General features: G+C 33.5%; 1 protein-coding gene across 1 annotated transcript; it reads left to right on the forward strand.

The window, feature by feature from the left end:
- Positions 1-957: 957 nt before the first annotated feature.
- Positions 958-5,443, forward strand: LOC147538552 (endoglucanase 24-like). The gene is made up of 5 exons (XM_086642365.1): positions 958-1,646; positions 3,165-3,464; positions 3,750-3,911; positions 4,033-4,308; positions 4,753-5,443. The coding sequence occupies exons 1-5, from the start codon at positions 1,179-1,181 to the stop codon at positions 5,077-5,079; spliced, it is 1,533 nt and encodes a 510-aa protein (XP_086498491.1). The 5' UTR covers positions 958-1,178; the 3' UTR covers positions 5,080-5,443.
- The last annotated feature ends 9,709 nt before the right edge of the window (positions 5,444-15,152 follow it).

Here is a 15,152-nt window from a genome sequence, read left to right on the forward strand (position 1 = left end):
GGATTTACCGAGAATAATATACAAATGAATCTTCATCTAATGGTTTGTATCTTCTCTTTAAGTTCCAAAGATTTTGGGGACGAGTCTTTGTGGAATAGTTTGTGGCCAACATTCTCCTATTATTATAGACACTAAAATAAAGTAGAGCTAGTGTGGGTGGGTTTTAGGGTCCCTTTAAAATGACTTTTAAGGGTCTTGGGTCTAGTCTTTTAAGCATTGAAGTGTTCATTAAGGTTATAAATGTACTCGTGTAATCAATGTAATAACTCTTTGAATTTTTTTTATCAAAATTAAAAAGTACCCACATAAAAATTTACTTCTTAATATATTTTTAATTTCGGCAAAAGATGTACTAGTTTGGAACATGTAATGCAAAATCTTTCAAATCATACTCGTTCACACCCAAGTTGTTATAAGGTCTTCAAAGGTTAGATTTGTCTCTCGCTTCTAATATCTTCTAGTTATGTAAATTTATGAAAAATTAACTATTCAAAATCTCTTATTTTTGTTTAGAAGTTTACATTAGTCCAATAATAACATTTACATCTCTCTAATCAATAAATTAGAGTTGGAATCTTACTATTTAAAGATAAAAAAGAATTTGTCCCAACTCACCTAATTGAACCATAAAAGGATCATCAACCATTAATGAATAGTTTTTTTTTTTGTTGAAAAACAATTAATGAATAGTTGAAATTGCTTTTACTTCTCTTTTTGAAGATTTAAGTGACCCATCTCATATCTTACCCTTTTCTCTCATTAGAATAAGAAGTGGGCAAGGAAATCACATGTGATCTACTGACATTCTACCAGTATTCACTAGTGTCGGCGTATGTTCTCTCCCATAAACCCTTTAACCTCCCAATCTCTCTCTCTCTCTCTCTCTCTCTCTCTCTCTATATATATATATATATATATATATATATATATATATATATATATATATATTACTTTCTCGTGATGAACCTCTCTCTTACCATTTATTCTTTCTTATGGGTAGGACCCTTATCCTTTCTATCTTGTGAATAATCTTACTCTCTTCTTCCTCGCTTACTTTGTGGCTCCTATAAATATAGAACCAAAAAACCACCTAAGAAACCTAAGTTAACACTATATTACAAGAGAGATTCTAAGTTCTAGAGAGAGGAAGAGACAGACCCTCAAACCCCAAATTCATCATGAGGCAAATGAAAATCTCAAGTAGTCTCTCTTCTTCTTTTCAAACTTCATTTCATCTCTACTTTCTCTATCTTATTTTTCTTCTTCTCTCCATACTTAACTCATTACATTTTGTCAAGTGTGATATTCATGACTATAATGATGCATTATCAAAATGTATCACATTTTTCGAAGGCCAAAGATCCGGGTGGCTTCCGAACGATCAACGAATCACTTGGAGAGGAAATTCGGGCCTTGGGGACGGGTTTAAAAGTGGAGTAGATTTAACCGGTGGGTATTATGATGCTGGAGATAATGTAAAATTCGGATTTCCTATGGCATTTAGCACTACATTATTAGCATGGAGTGTGATTGAATTTGGGGATTTGATGCCTCCAAGTGAACTAAGAAATACTTTGAGTGCAATTAAATGGGGGACTGATTATCTTCTCAAGACAATTTCACAACCCAACAAAATTTTTGTGCAGGTAAATAATTTTCTAGTTGTTTTAGTGACAATTTAGTAAATTTAACTAGTAGGTTGGTAAGGGTGTAAATTTTGTCACCTCTAATTTTGTCTAATGTGGGTCTATTTTTTAAAGCTATATGAATTCAACCCGTGACCCAAAAATGGCTTATAAATTATTTTTTTTTCCTATTGAAAGCTTATAATTATGCTTTATGAATCATAAATATTAGATCCTATAGTGAAGGAAATGGTTTTGCTAACCACCAACCAATTAATGCCATTTGTACCTACATAATAACTAGATATCCTTGTTAGTTTTCCTGTGAGTATGTGACCTAACTTTTATATGTACTCTTAACTAACTACTTTATATTGTTCTTCACAATTCTTGAAGGGTCTTCTCTTAAAAAGTAGTTGTAGTTTATATGAGAACAATTAACTTTCAGGGTCCTATACATTAATTAGGTCTAGTACACGAAAATGACTCGACAGAACTCCCTAGTATAACCACTCGATCAATGTTTACGTATGCACATTTTAGTTAAGTAATTGATGCAATATCTTAAGATCATTAAAATTTGGTTTCAACTATTATAAATTCATTCTATGAAATATGTTATCGGACTAAACTGTAAGTTAACTATGCGACCCAAGTCAGACGAAGTAAAAATTTATTATAGTTGAACAGTTTGATAGTATATGACAGAGAACTGTTAGGTGAAATGTCCACTAACAAAACCTAGGGAAGTCATACTTTGATTTGGGAGAAAGAAAAGAATCACAACCACCACACTTTTGAAACCTATTCAACTTGCACTTTAGGGAAATAGCTAAACAACAAAACTTCTAACTGACAGATGAAGTATGGCTACTGGCTAGCCTCTCAATTTTGAGCATTTTTTTTAGATGATGGTGCCCATTAGTCAATAGATTCAAATTCCAAGCCCATTATTACACCATACAAAATTGATGGGCCCACACTTTTATAAACATGAGGAAGTGGAGATATATAAAAATGATTGTGATAAAATGATAGTATAATTTATTAAAGAAGAACCAGAGATTGAAAATTGTCAGAGATTCACCAACTTATCCTTATACATTTGGACCAGAAAGACATTTTGATGATGAATATTTAACATAATAAATAGTTTATTTAGGGTAGATACTTTTTCTTTATATCATTTTATATTTGAAGAAAATTGAAATTAGATTTTAGAGATTTTGAAAGGTAATGTGTCACATTTCCATCAAATTTATTTAATTTTTTCTTGTTGTTGAAATAAAAATGAATTAAACTTCAAAACAGTTAAGCGTACAACATTTAAAAATCAAAATTACAGCAATGAAGAATTGCATAATATCTCTTTGATCTGTAAAGTATTCCTCATTCTGTATCTTGCAAATCCAATCGTTCTTCTTGAAATTGAAAAAGAATTTGATGTAACGAATCTGCCTAGTTGATTGAAAGATGAAACTTGTACCTATCATCCTGTAAATTTTAAAAAAAAATTAACTTTTTTTCCCTTCTAAGTAGGTAGGAGATCCAATTATAGACCACAATTGTTGGGAAAGACCAGAGGATATGGACACAGCTCGAACTGTTTATAGTGTTGAGGCACCACAAACTGCATCAGATGTTGCTGGTGAAACTGCAGCAGCTCTAGCAGCATCATCCATGGCATTCAAATCATCTGATCCAAGTTATTCTAATACACTCTTGAGGAATGCCATAAAAGCCTTTGAATTTGCAGACAATTACAAAGGTGCCTATAGCGATAACTCTGACGTTCGATCCGGTGCTTGTCCATTTTACTGTGATTTCGACGGGTATCAGGCAAGTAAATTGTTTATTATATATTTTGAACTGTCTATGAAGAATTATTTTCAATTCATCTAGTTTCTTGCCAAGAAACATCTGAATAGACTAGCAACCAAAGGAATTAGATCAACCCCAATGATGGAGATACCTCCAACCGAAAAAAAAAGAAAAAGATAAAAAATCTAAATCTTCATTACATTACCCATACATCTAATGGGTCATGATATTTCGACACAACACAATTACTAATGTTTGGAATTTTGTAATAAAATATAAAATTTTATTTTTCAACATTCACAGGATGAGTTATTGTGGGGAGCGGCATGGTTGAGAAGGGCCTCACAGAATGATTCGTATCTTAACTACATTCAGAACAATGGAAAAACTTTAGGCGCAGATGATAACATCGATGAATTTGGCTGGGACAATAAGCATGTCGGCATTAATGTTCTTATCTCCAAGGTCAGCAAACTTTTATAGTACATAACCGTGCGTATTGAAGTATATCTATTTTTTTATTAAACCGTACGTAAAAGGTGTAAACAGAGTGTAAGATAGTTATATTTTTTTTTTCTTCTTGCAGGAATTCTTAGAAGGGAAAGTGTTTTCACTAGAATCATATAAAGCATACGCAGATAGTTTTATGTGTACATTAATACCAGAATCATCATCTTCACATATTGAGTACACCCCAGGTGGTCTCATATATAAACCCGGTGGAAGTAACATGCAACATGTTACCTCCATTTCCTTTCTCCTCCTTGTTTATGCAAAATATCTTTCAAGAACATCTCAGACTGTTAATTGTGGTAGTGTCTCTGTTGGTCCAACCTCTCTCCATCAACAAGCTAAAAAACAGGTAATCTTTATTTCTGATATTAGTTAGTGTTCACTGCAAAACAGACGGGCTATATTTACGACCTTTTGTTACAACTACACATACCACACCTATTAGTCAATATTTGCTATGGATGTTTCTTACTCGTAGTAAATGCAGACCAATAGCGTCCTATGCACAAAATTTTCAAAAACTAGAAAGTATGTTTTTGCCAGGTACAACCGGTATAGAATGGGGAAAATAAGCAATTTGGGGAAGGGCATTTTGGGCAAGTCTAGCGGTCGATATTGGTCCTTTAAAAAACGGGCGTGTAGTGTAAATAGAGACTATCTATAAAAGAAAAAACGAGGGTGTAGTCTAAATACTGCGATTTATGTGGGGGTCAATGGCAAAATCTCCCTTACTATTCTGCTAAAATGATTGAAGTATCGGTTGAGACTGAGTTGACTCGTTGGAGTTGTGCAGGTTGATTACATTTTAGGTGACAACCCAATGAAGATGTCATACATGGTGGGATATGGGAATAAATATCCACAACGCATTCATCATAGAGGCTCATCTTTGCCATCAATAAAGGACCATCCTCAATTTATTGCCTGCAAAGAAGGCTCTACTTACTACAATTCACAAAACCCTAATTCTAACATCTTAACCGGAGCCGTGGTTGGTGGACCGGGTAAAGATGACGTTTACACAGACGATCGTGTCGATTTTCGAACATCTGAACCGACAACTTATATTAACGCCCCATTAGTTGGTGTTTTGGCTTATTTTGTCGCTAACCCTAATTAAAACACGCATCAATTCGTGTTAAAAATGTTTGTTTGATTTGATGTGTACATAATAAAGTCATATATATATATATAGTTGTTATAAGCAAAGATATAAAAGGAAGAAAAAAACGCCTCTCATCTTGTGGTAAAAAAGAGAAGGTAGAGGCTTGGGTATTACTACAACAGAAAGAGGATTTCTTGTTTTTTTTTTTTGGAAACTTCTTGTTTTCATATATGGGTGGGTTTGTACTTTTCACATTCTTGAAGTGTATTATTTTGTTTCTTGGTTGTGATTTTGAGGAAGTTAATTTGTATTTCAAGTTCTTGAAGTGTAATATGTTTGACATTACACTCAATATAAATGTCTAGTTAGTTCTTAAGGTTACCAACTTCTTATTATTATTTTCAAAATATTTCTCTAGAAGTAAAACTCATACGAAATCCAATGGTTCTAATATACGACTTTCATATATGTTAGTTGGCTTCACACTATTTATGAAACAAACTTCTCCTAAAATAATGACAATTGTTGTTATAACATTATTTTTCTTCTTTTTATTCAAAAAGATGCAAAAGATCGATCATAATATCAGAAAATGAAAATGTATGATGATAGAGTTCTCCATGATTGACATCGTGTGGATCAGGCAAAACACGTACCACAAAATCAAAGCACATCCCATTACTTGACGGCATGAGAATTATTTACACAGAGCCATACAAAACAACCAAGCTTTTCGTAAAATAGTATAAAAACAATCATAGTTTTAACGTTGAATTAAACAAAATATGTAATCAGAGTACAACGACCTTTAACAAAATAATAATGTATCTTATTTTGTTAAATTCACGATTATATAATAATCGGAGATATGGACATGAATTAAAGACACGATAATTTAACGTGGTTCGGTCGAATACTCAAGACCTACATCCACGGAGAAATAACTCTTTATTAATAATTCACCACATACAATTGTATGTGGGTTTGATCGGTTATATTGTCAGACATAACTCGATGAGTTTGATTCCTAGAACCCTCTCCTATTTATATATGACTTAGGGTTTAGGGTTTCCTAGTTTCTGATTACTAAACTAGGAAATAATACAAAATCTATCTAATATTACCATTAGATAGTTACAAGAGATATTCTTAATATAAGAAACTAAATCTTCACATATCTGCAATATATCTTCAATATTCTGAATTCTTCTTGATCGTCGGATCTCGTCTTCTCGATCCGTCACGTACATACACGTGTTACACACGTATATTATTTCTGCAACTTATCTTGACCGTCAGATCTCCTATTTTCGATCCGTCTTATGTAACGTATCCTATTACACCCCCCCGCAAGTTGGAGCACGTAAATTTTGAAGTGTCCGACTTGGAGAGAGAAAAAATGAAATACTTCTTGATTCGTCGTATTCGTCTTCTTGCAACTCTTAGATTGGGGATGCGTCGGAAGGTGATTGAAAGATGATTAAGTCACAACCAAAAGGTTGGTAGATGCGGTCAAAAAATTGAGCGAAAATCAATGACAACGAAATTACATGTATTTTTCTCATGTATGTAAAGTTGGTCATTGTATGAAGAAAATGTCAACAACTAAAAGGTTGTGATGATCAATATCTTGTCGTATGAAAACGTCAAGTATGAACTTTAGGAATGACAACAAAATAATGTTGGTTTGTTTAAAATCGACAAAAAATCATTGTCGGAATACCAAAAAAATATTGGATAAGGAACAACCAAAACGATGGTCGACATGAAATTCATTGCCAAAAAAGGAAAGATCGCGGATATAATTCCGGAAAAAATAGAGATATTCTATTCGTGAAAGAGATACTCTATTCGTTGAAGATATACTCTATTAGGTGAAAGGAATTTCCAAAAATTGAACTTGGAAATAAATAAAGATTATCATAGAAAAAGTATGATATTGAAAATATTACGGGTGAATCCGTGATTAAAAATCAAAATAGAAATATTCTATTTGTCGTAGAAAAAATCCAACATATATTGGTAAGAAAGAGAAGTTATCATACCGAATGTATGGTTTTGGAAATGTCACGGATGAATCCGGAAGAGAAATAGATGAAATTAATCTATTTAATGTCACATATCGAACTAGAAAGGTGACAAAAGAATTGCGTCACAGATGGATGTAAGTGACAGTGAAAAATTGGGTCACAACTATGAATAGTTGGATATAAGTGACAGTAAAGAAATGTCGGTCACAAAAAAAATTTCAAAAGTAAGAAACTGTGGCTAAAGTTGTTCACACAAAACTGTGGCGAAAGTTGTTCACACAAAACTGTGGCAAAAGCTAAATCTGTCACAAATATTTAATTTAGGGAAATTTAGGAACTTTTAAATTAGGGTTTATCAAAATTGAGAAATTTCTCAAAATTTGGATTTCCCAAATCAGAAGTTCACAATAAAATCATTGGAAGAAACTCCCAATCGATGATTGATATAGATTGCTTAGTTTTTAGAGAGAGAAAGCTCCAAAAAATTATGAATTTTCGGGTTATAAAATTCTCGATTCTTCACAAAATCAAAAGGGAATCGTCGGTTGTTAGTATATGATGTCCAAATCGATGGTATAAGCCGATTGGTGACGAAAAAAACGCCGGAAATCGAACCCTAGTATGTCGGGAAAGAGGAAGAAGATGCTCGGGTAAAAGGAATTCGCGAGTGACGTCAGAATGACGTCATCATGACGTCAGCGTGCATTATAAAACGCGGGTCAACAGTTGTTGACTAAGTTAGCGTGTTCATTAAGGGTCTGTTTGGTCGCGGGTTCTTAAAAAAAAAAAACCAGGTTCTTAATTGTTCCGGAACAGAGAGTATTTGGTTCCGGTTGTTGAAAGTGAACCAGATCCGTGGTTTTGGTTCCGAAACTTCTATTTTTAATTTCAGAGCTATTTTACGTCCAAAAAATTCGAAAAAAAATTGAAAAAAAAATCTGAAAAAATCGAAAATAAATGTAGAATCATACCTTTGTTGGAGAGGAACTAGTTTAATAATCTCATAAAAATTTCGAATCTCCTATTCTCGGTTGAAGTTTTTTTTTTTCTACTTTTACTTGATTTTCTCGTCATAATCACAAGACTAATCTTGGAAAACTAATCGTATACACGATTGAAATATAATATAATCACAGCTAAAAAAAGTTAGAAATTTGCGGAAGCATAAAACACGAACAAATAACCTGCTCATGATACCATGTTAAATTCACGATTATATAATAAATCGGAGATATGGACATGAATTAAAGACACGATAATTTAACGTGGTTCGGTCGAATACTCAAGACCTACATCCACGGAGAAATAACTCTTTATTAATAATTCACCACATACAATTGTATGTGGGTTTGATCAGTTACATTGTCAGACATAACTCGATGAGTTTGATTCCTAGAACCCTCTGCTATTTATATTTGACTTAGGGTTTAGGGTTTCCTAGTTTCTGAAAACTAAACTAGGAAATAATACAAAATCTATCTAATATTACCATTAGATAGTTACAAGAGATATTTAGAATATAAGAAACTAAATCTTCACATATCTGCAATATATCTTCAATATTCTGAATTCTTCTTGATCGTCGGATCTCGTCTTCTCGATCCGTCACGTACATACACGTGTTACACACGTATATTATTTCTGCAACTTATCTTGACCGCCGGATCTCCTATTTTCGATCCGTCTTATGTAACGTATCCTATTATATTTAAAATGTAAGAAGTTGCGTGTTTAATTCTAGTGAGTCGTTGATTTTTTTCCCTGTTAACGTATTTCACCTAATTTATATGATAAAATAAAGAAGAATGATAGAAAATGCTATAAAAGTATATGTACTCCAGACCTCAAGAGAAATCAACCACCCACCGAAATATAAAAAAACCCACATCAAGAAAGGGAAATAGAGTTGACTCGAAAATAGAGTCCGTTGATTTAGGTCTGAAGTAGGCCTTGACTTGTAACTTCTTCTAGCTTTACTCCAAAATAAAGTGATATACATAGTTCATTTATCATTGCCACTAATTTAGTGTTCTTTATAAATCCCTATTTAAGATTCTTGCTCTTAGGCTTTGGAATACCTATTAATATTTGATATTAATAGGGCAAATGAGTTTTTGAGGGTTTCATATCAAATTTTATCCACCACACATTAATTCGTTATGTGAAACAAATTTTGGTTTGGTGGTAACATGTGCGTCTTTTTTGAATTTTGATGCACATATAGAAAGAACGTGTAACAACATTTCTTTCCCCATAACATACTAACAAATTTTCAAAATGATTTCGGTTATATTAATTTGAAAAAGAAATTAGAAATTCAAAATATTAGACAATTTGGAATAAACATCACAGCTATGTACACGCTTCTCTCAACTATATGCATGCTTAGAACTAAACGGCTGAACAATACTCATTTGAAAGAATTGGAGACTTGATTCATACATTTGGATACTTTATCTTAAGAATAACAAAAACGAAAGAGATCGATCATTGTTACTACTTGCTATCTGTATGAGTTAGGATAATAATAGTTTGTTCAAACTCATAATCATGTTAGCAATGTAAGATGCTACTGCCTACTGATTATTCTTTATCGGTTAACATGGTTCGAATAGAAGACCAGGAACCTCGTTACCAAAATCAAACTTCACCTAGTAAGTTAATTGAGAATTCTTAAAATAGTACTTGAAACTTCAAAATTTATATTACATTGGGTTGTTTGAGTGAGACTTGAGCTGTTAGTTGCACCGTAACACCTCCTCAAAATGCACCTGGTTGTTGAAGCGAACCATTTTATAATTTATAGCCCTACTGTGAATTTTCTATGGTACCACAATGTGTTACAACTTACAATCATTCTAATCCTTGTCTACTCCGAATATTGATACTTGGTGATACGTCTATTTTGTTGTTTAGTTGGTAATTTGATTTGACCCATTATACTATAATTTGAAAAAAAAAATATGTAATGAATTGAACATTATAAGGACATGTACGATCTTGTGAATTTAAAAAGAAAACTCGTTTTAAACATGGGAGGACAGCTTGATGTCATTCAACAATAAAAAAAGGACAGCTTGATGTCTCTCAACAATAAAAAAAAAAGGACAGCTCGTGTCTCCGGCACGGTGAGATTGGTAAACACATATTCTAGATGAAAATGCAAGAAAAATTAGAGCAAAACTATTTATTCGTCTATCAAACATCATCAAATCAAACAGAAAGATAAACATAACAAAGATATACGCTCTTAAAGAAGAATCTACAAATTCTGCACCAATAAATTTTTGAGCTCTTTGTTTATTATGCCAAGATTAAAATATATAAATTCTTCGTCAATGAATATTTAGGGATAATGAATTACAAAATGGATAGAATGATTTGGAAATAATAAAAAAAATATTTAGAGATTTAAAAAGCTGGCCTAACATGTTGCTATGGTAAAATATGTAAATAGTAGGTAGATAAAGGGAGCCTCTATAGGCGCCTCCCCGAATTGCTGTAGGGGCCTCCCTCTGTTGGCGCCTCCCTTACCGTACCAAAAGGCTCCTCCTGCTCCACCAGCGCTTCTTCTTCTTTTCTTCTTTCATATTTTTCTTTCTCTCTCTACTTCAAGAAATGAGAGGTTCATCTAAAATGCTTATTGTTCTTGAAAGAAAGATTAAACAAATTTGAAGTTAGTGGTTTGGTTAGATCAGAATAAGTGATTGGTCCACCATTTGAGGAGAGAAAATATTAATTGGTGATATTTCAAATCCTAAAACCCTAAAACCAGCTATGGAAAGAATTGATGTTTTGATAATTCTTACAAGTGCTTCTTGGATTTGTTCACACACTAACAAGATCAAGACCATTGAAGAATGATTACTGACTAGAGAGAGTTTTAGAGAGAGAGAGAGAGAGAATAAACTAAATTCATCTTTCTAGTGATCTATCTAACAAAAAAGTTTAAACAGACAAATCAATGAAATTAGTAGTATTAGATTGTTGTTGCTACCTTTACCAAGGAGAATTAGTACCCCACTAATAATTTAATGACACAGATTTCCCCCGTGAACACCCGATACTTCATGCCTTTAAGCTTCAAGATTCACGGAATGGCTAGTCCGTAGCCTTCGGACTGGTTCAGTCCGCGGGTCAAAGCAAAAGCCCGGACTAGCCCAGTCCGAGATCATTCGGACTAGGCAGTCCGAATCCTCTCGGGTTGGCCCAGTCCGAGACCATACTTTGGGCTTCGGGCTTGTCAGCCCGAGTGGGAGGCGCCTAAAGTGGTCGGACTCTGTCAACTCCTTTTGGGAGGCCCCTACAGCAATTCGGGGAGGCGCCTATAGAGGCGCCCGTAGATAAATACTTAGAAAAAATGACGTCCGAAATGAACATCAAGTAATGTTATCAATCAAAATGTTAATTTCTTTTTACTAAATACTTAATAAAGAGCGTTTAAGTTTAGGGTGCTTCTAAAGGCACCGGGCCAAAAGGCTGTTAGCATCCAGAAATTTGGTTGACTCAGGTCAATGGTTTTTTACCCGAGTTCTCTATAAGCACCGGTTTTTAATGTGGGTAACGTTCACCACTTCTTCCATCTTCTTCTTCTAAAACAAAAGTAATCTTCATTCATCTTCTTGTTAAACTAGAGGAATTAATTATTGGTATAGTTCGTAATCATCATCGCCAACGAGACGTTGTGGATTCTCACTGAGTTCTTGTATTTGCCATTACTCCTCGAAGTCTACTTCTATCTTCATCGCGACAACCAATAACCATTACTGCACCTCTAACCCACAGAGCAAGTAAGTAGAGCTTAACCCTTTCCTATCTTCATTAGATTTAATGATTAGGGTTGGTATTTTTTGTTTCAAAATTAGGGTTTGTTTATTCTTAGTTCCCTTCTTCATTTTTTCAGATTTAAAACACAAATCTGTAGGAAGATGGAGAAGAGAGAAGAAGAAGAGGCTTTATTTGATCTGGCTAGTCTCCAGTGTCTAAATACAGTAACTGTTAGAAGAAACCCTATGAGAAGAGCAAAGAAAACCCCTGCTACAAATGCCCCAATTGGGATGACTCCATCTTCAAAATATTTTGCTTCTAAAGAAGTATCTAGATTCCCTATTGATATCCTTCAATGTGAAGTTGTTTCTCAAAACCCTATTCCTTCTCCACCTTCAAATGGAGAGACTTCTGAAAACATAAGAGTTTTTCTTAGAATAAGACCCACTTCATCTCTCTCCTCGTCTATCAATGGTTAGAACTTTTTTACTTTCTCCCTCATCATCAAGAAGAACTTCTTCTTGTTCATTAGACAGTAATTTCACTACAACAACTTCTTCATCAGCTGGAGATTCAACTAATTGTGATTCATCTAGACCTAGTTCTGTTGCTGATCTTGAAGATGAGTTTAAGAAAATCAAGAATCTCACTTACCCATGTTCCCAAAATCAAAATCAAAACCAAAATGAAAATCAATTTCAAATCAAGCTCAGAATCAAAACAATCAAGTTAAGAAACCTAAGTATTTTTCTCTTTCTAGATTCTCCTCTGTTTTTAAAAAAGATCAAACAAAAAACAGAGATCAAGCAAATCTTATTACTGATCAATCTTCAATTAATAAGACGAATTCATCATCATCAGCAAACGAAGTTATCAGAAAGTATATCAAAAAAGTGAAACCTTTATATGAGAAATTAGCCAACCCGTGAGTATGTGAAGAGTAACGGATTGGCTAATCCGTGACTTAATGGAAATGGGCAGACTGGTCCAGTCCATCTTAGGGCATCATTTTTCTATCCGAAATTCTGATTGGATTTTGCGAGAGATGGATGGAGGAGTTAGGTTTAACTCCATTTGACCGGTGCCTACATAGTTGGACGGTGCTAATAGAGAAAGGAGCGGTTGGGTCTGATGCTAACAGAGATGGATGCTAACAACCTTTTGGCCCGGTGCCATTAGAAGCACCCTTAAGTTTATCATGTATTCCAAGGTAACGCAAAAGAAGAAGAAAAAGCTCACCATAATCATTGGGTAAACAACTATGATTTTCATGTCACATAGTCTAACCGATTTGTCATAGAATATGATAACAATTTCTGCAAGAAGCAGACACGTGAATCTTTCGGAAGAGATAAAAATGGTGGGGTTCGTATATTAGTTTTAGTTTTTTTCCCTCTTTTTCAACAGTGATGGGTGGGGTTGTTTCTTCCAACTTTTCATGTCAACCAAGAAACCTAGTCAAAATCAACACGTGGAATTATTACCGGTTCGTGACTGGTTTTGAGCTGAAAAACAAAAGACAGAAAAGGGGATAGATTTTCAATTCCACGAACATTTGGCTCCAACATTTGCTTTAAATTACCAAAACAACTTTAGAATGAAAAAAAGTTAAGAAATGAAGAAACTAATGTTGAACCTTAATGTTGTTGGGTTTGTCTCTGATTTTATTCTCTTAAGTCATCTTGTTCATTTCAAGTATAGTTGCAACATCGTTTATCAATTTGAATAGCTCTTCCCTGTAACAGTGAAACCAAGAACAAGAAGTACCCGAGACGACCGTTCTATTTTGTACAATAGGTTTCATCCGGATCATCGAAATAGAAAAAGACTTTATTATAAATAATTAAGGACTTCTAGACAATACACATAATTAAATAAGGACGTTTCTCCCAATCATCAGTTTTTCCTTTTGTTTTATTATATAGAATATATGTAAGTATTCCTTCTTAAGAAAATAATATTTTTATTGGTAAAGTTTTGTACCAAAAGACAACCATCACTACAATGCTAATGAGCTAGTAAATATCAATTATATACAAGTTATTTGGTAATCTACTCGGTAAAACACGCAAGAATAAAAATATAATGAGAAAGGAGCACATGGAGTCGTATGGAGTTACAAAAATGAGTAAATCTCATACCATTATGAAATGGTCGCAACTTTGGAGGATAAAGAAAAATTCTGGGGAATAAATTTTCTGAAGAATCTATGTGTCTTTGTAAAATCTCCAATGAATATTTTCTAATGGGGAATACAGAAAAAATTTACAATTTACAAAATTAACTTTAAGTAAAAAAAATATTATTTTTTTTATTTTAGGTCCTGCCCCCTCTTTCTTCTTCCCCTCTTCTTTCTTCTTCTCTAGAGCAAACGTATCCATCTCATTCCCCCATAATTTCTAGCCAAACTTTTTGTTATTCCTTCTCCAATCTCCATCACTTCTCTTACTTATCTACCCTAAATCTTCAAACTCTAATACTTTTATTTCTCTAAAATTAAAACAAAATTAGAGAGATAAAGAGGGCAAAAACACTCCAAACTCTAGAAATCATCAAACAAAATCTCTTGATGCTCTTAATACATCTTCCATGGGACGTTCACAACAAGTTTCTCTAAAATCAAAACAAAGTTAAAGAGCTAAAGAGGGAAAAAAACATTCAAAACCTAGAAATCATCAAACAAAATCTCTCGAAGCTCTTAATACATCTTCCATGGGACGTCTAAAGAAAGTTTTTTCGTCCATTAATCATCTCCAAGAGAGATACATAAAGTTCACAGTTTATGATGTAACCGCAACCTTAAGTTTGAGGGTACTTAAAATAATATCGATCGCATACTTAGTTGAAAGAAGTTTCAACCATTATAGTTTTCTTTTAATGATTATTTGTTTATAATGAAATTTTTTTCTATAATGAATGATGGAAGCATGCAGCAAATTCGTAAAGGTTTTGGAGGCAGAGCTATTCATGCAGGGGGTTTTATCTGGTATTTAATTGCCAAACGAGCTACTTTTAAAATTTTAAATTATTTGTTGGGGGTTTTATCTGGCATGCAGCAAACTCTATTTCTTTCCTAATGTTCTTAGTGTCACGTACTTATGAATGTAAGTAGTAATTTTTTCGTGTGATGTTGGTGTTCGTTTAGCTGTTTCTTTTAAAATTTTAAATTATTTGTTGTGGATTTAGTTTTTTTGTGATATACGTGTTCTTATATATAGTTCCAACTAGCTAGTTAAGGTTTTCTTTTATGACTGCAGTTTCTTTGTTATGAAAAGAGACGGAGGTGGGGTG

Source organism: Eschscholzia californica, unplaced genomic scaffold, assembly GCF_041429995.1.
Source record: "Eschscholzia californica isolate CP2 unplaced genomic scaffold, dmEscCali1.0.p SCAF_5, whole genome shotgun sequence".
Classification (NCBI taxonomy): Eukaryota; Viridiplantae; Streptophyta; class Magnoliopsida; order Ranunculales; family Papaveraceae; genus Eschscholzia; species Eschscholzia californica.

Bases quoted from the DNA above. Each gene is read 5' to 3' on its own strand.
- LOC147538552 (XM_086642365.1), top strand. From the start codon at position 1,179: ATGAGGCAAATGAAAATCTCAAGTAGTCTCTCTTCTTCTTTTCAAACT. The intron at 3,912-4,032 runs GTCAGCAAACTT...TTCTTCTTGCAG, and splicing joins TTAATGTTCTTATCTCCAAG to GAATTCTTAGAAGGGAAAGT. The intron at 4,309-4,752 runs GTAATCTTTATT...GGAGTTGTGCAG, and splicing joins ATCAACAAGCTAAAAAACAG to GTTGATTACATTTTAGGTGA.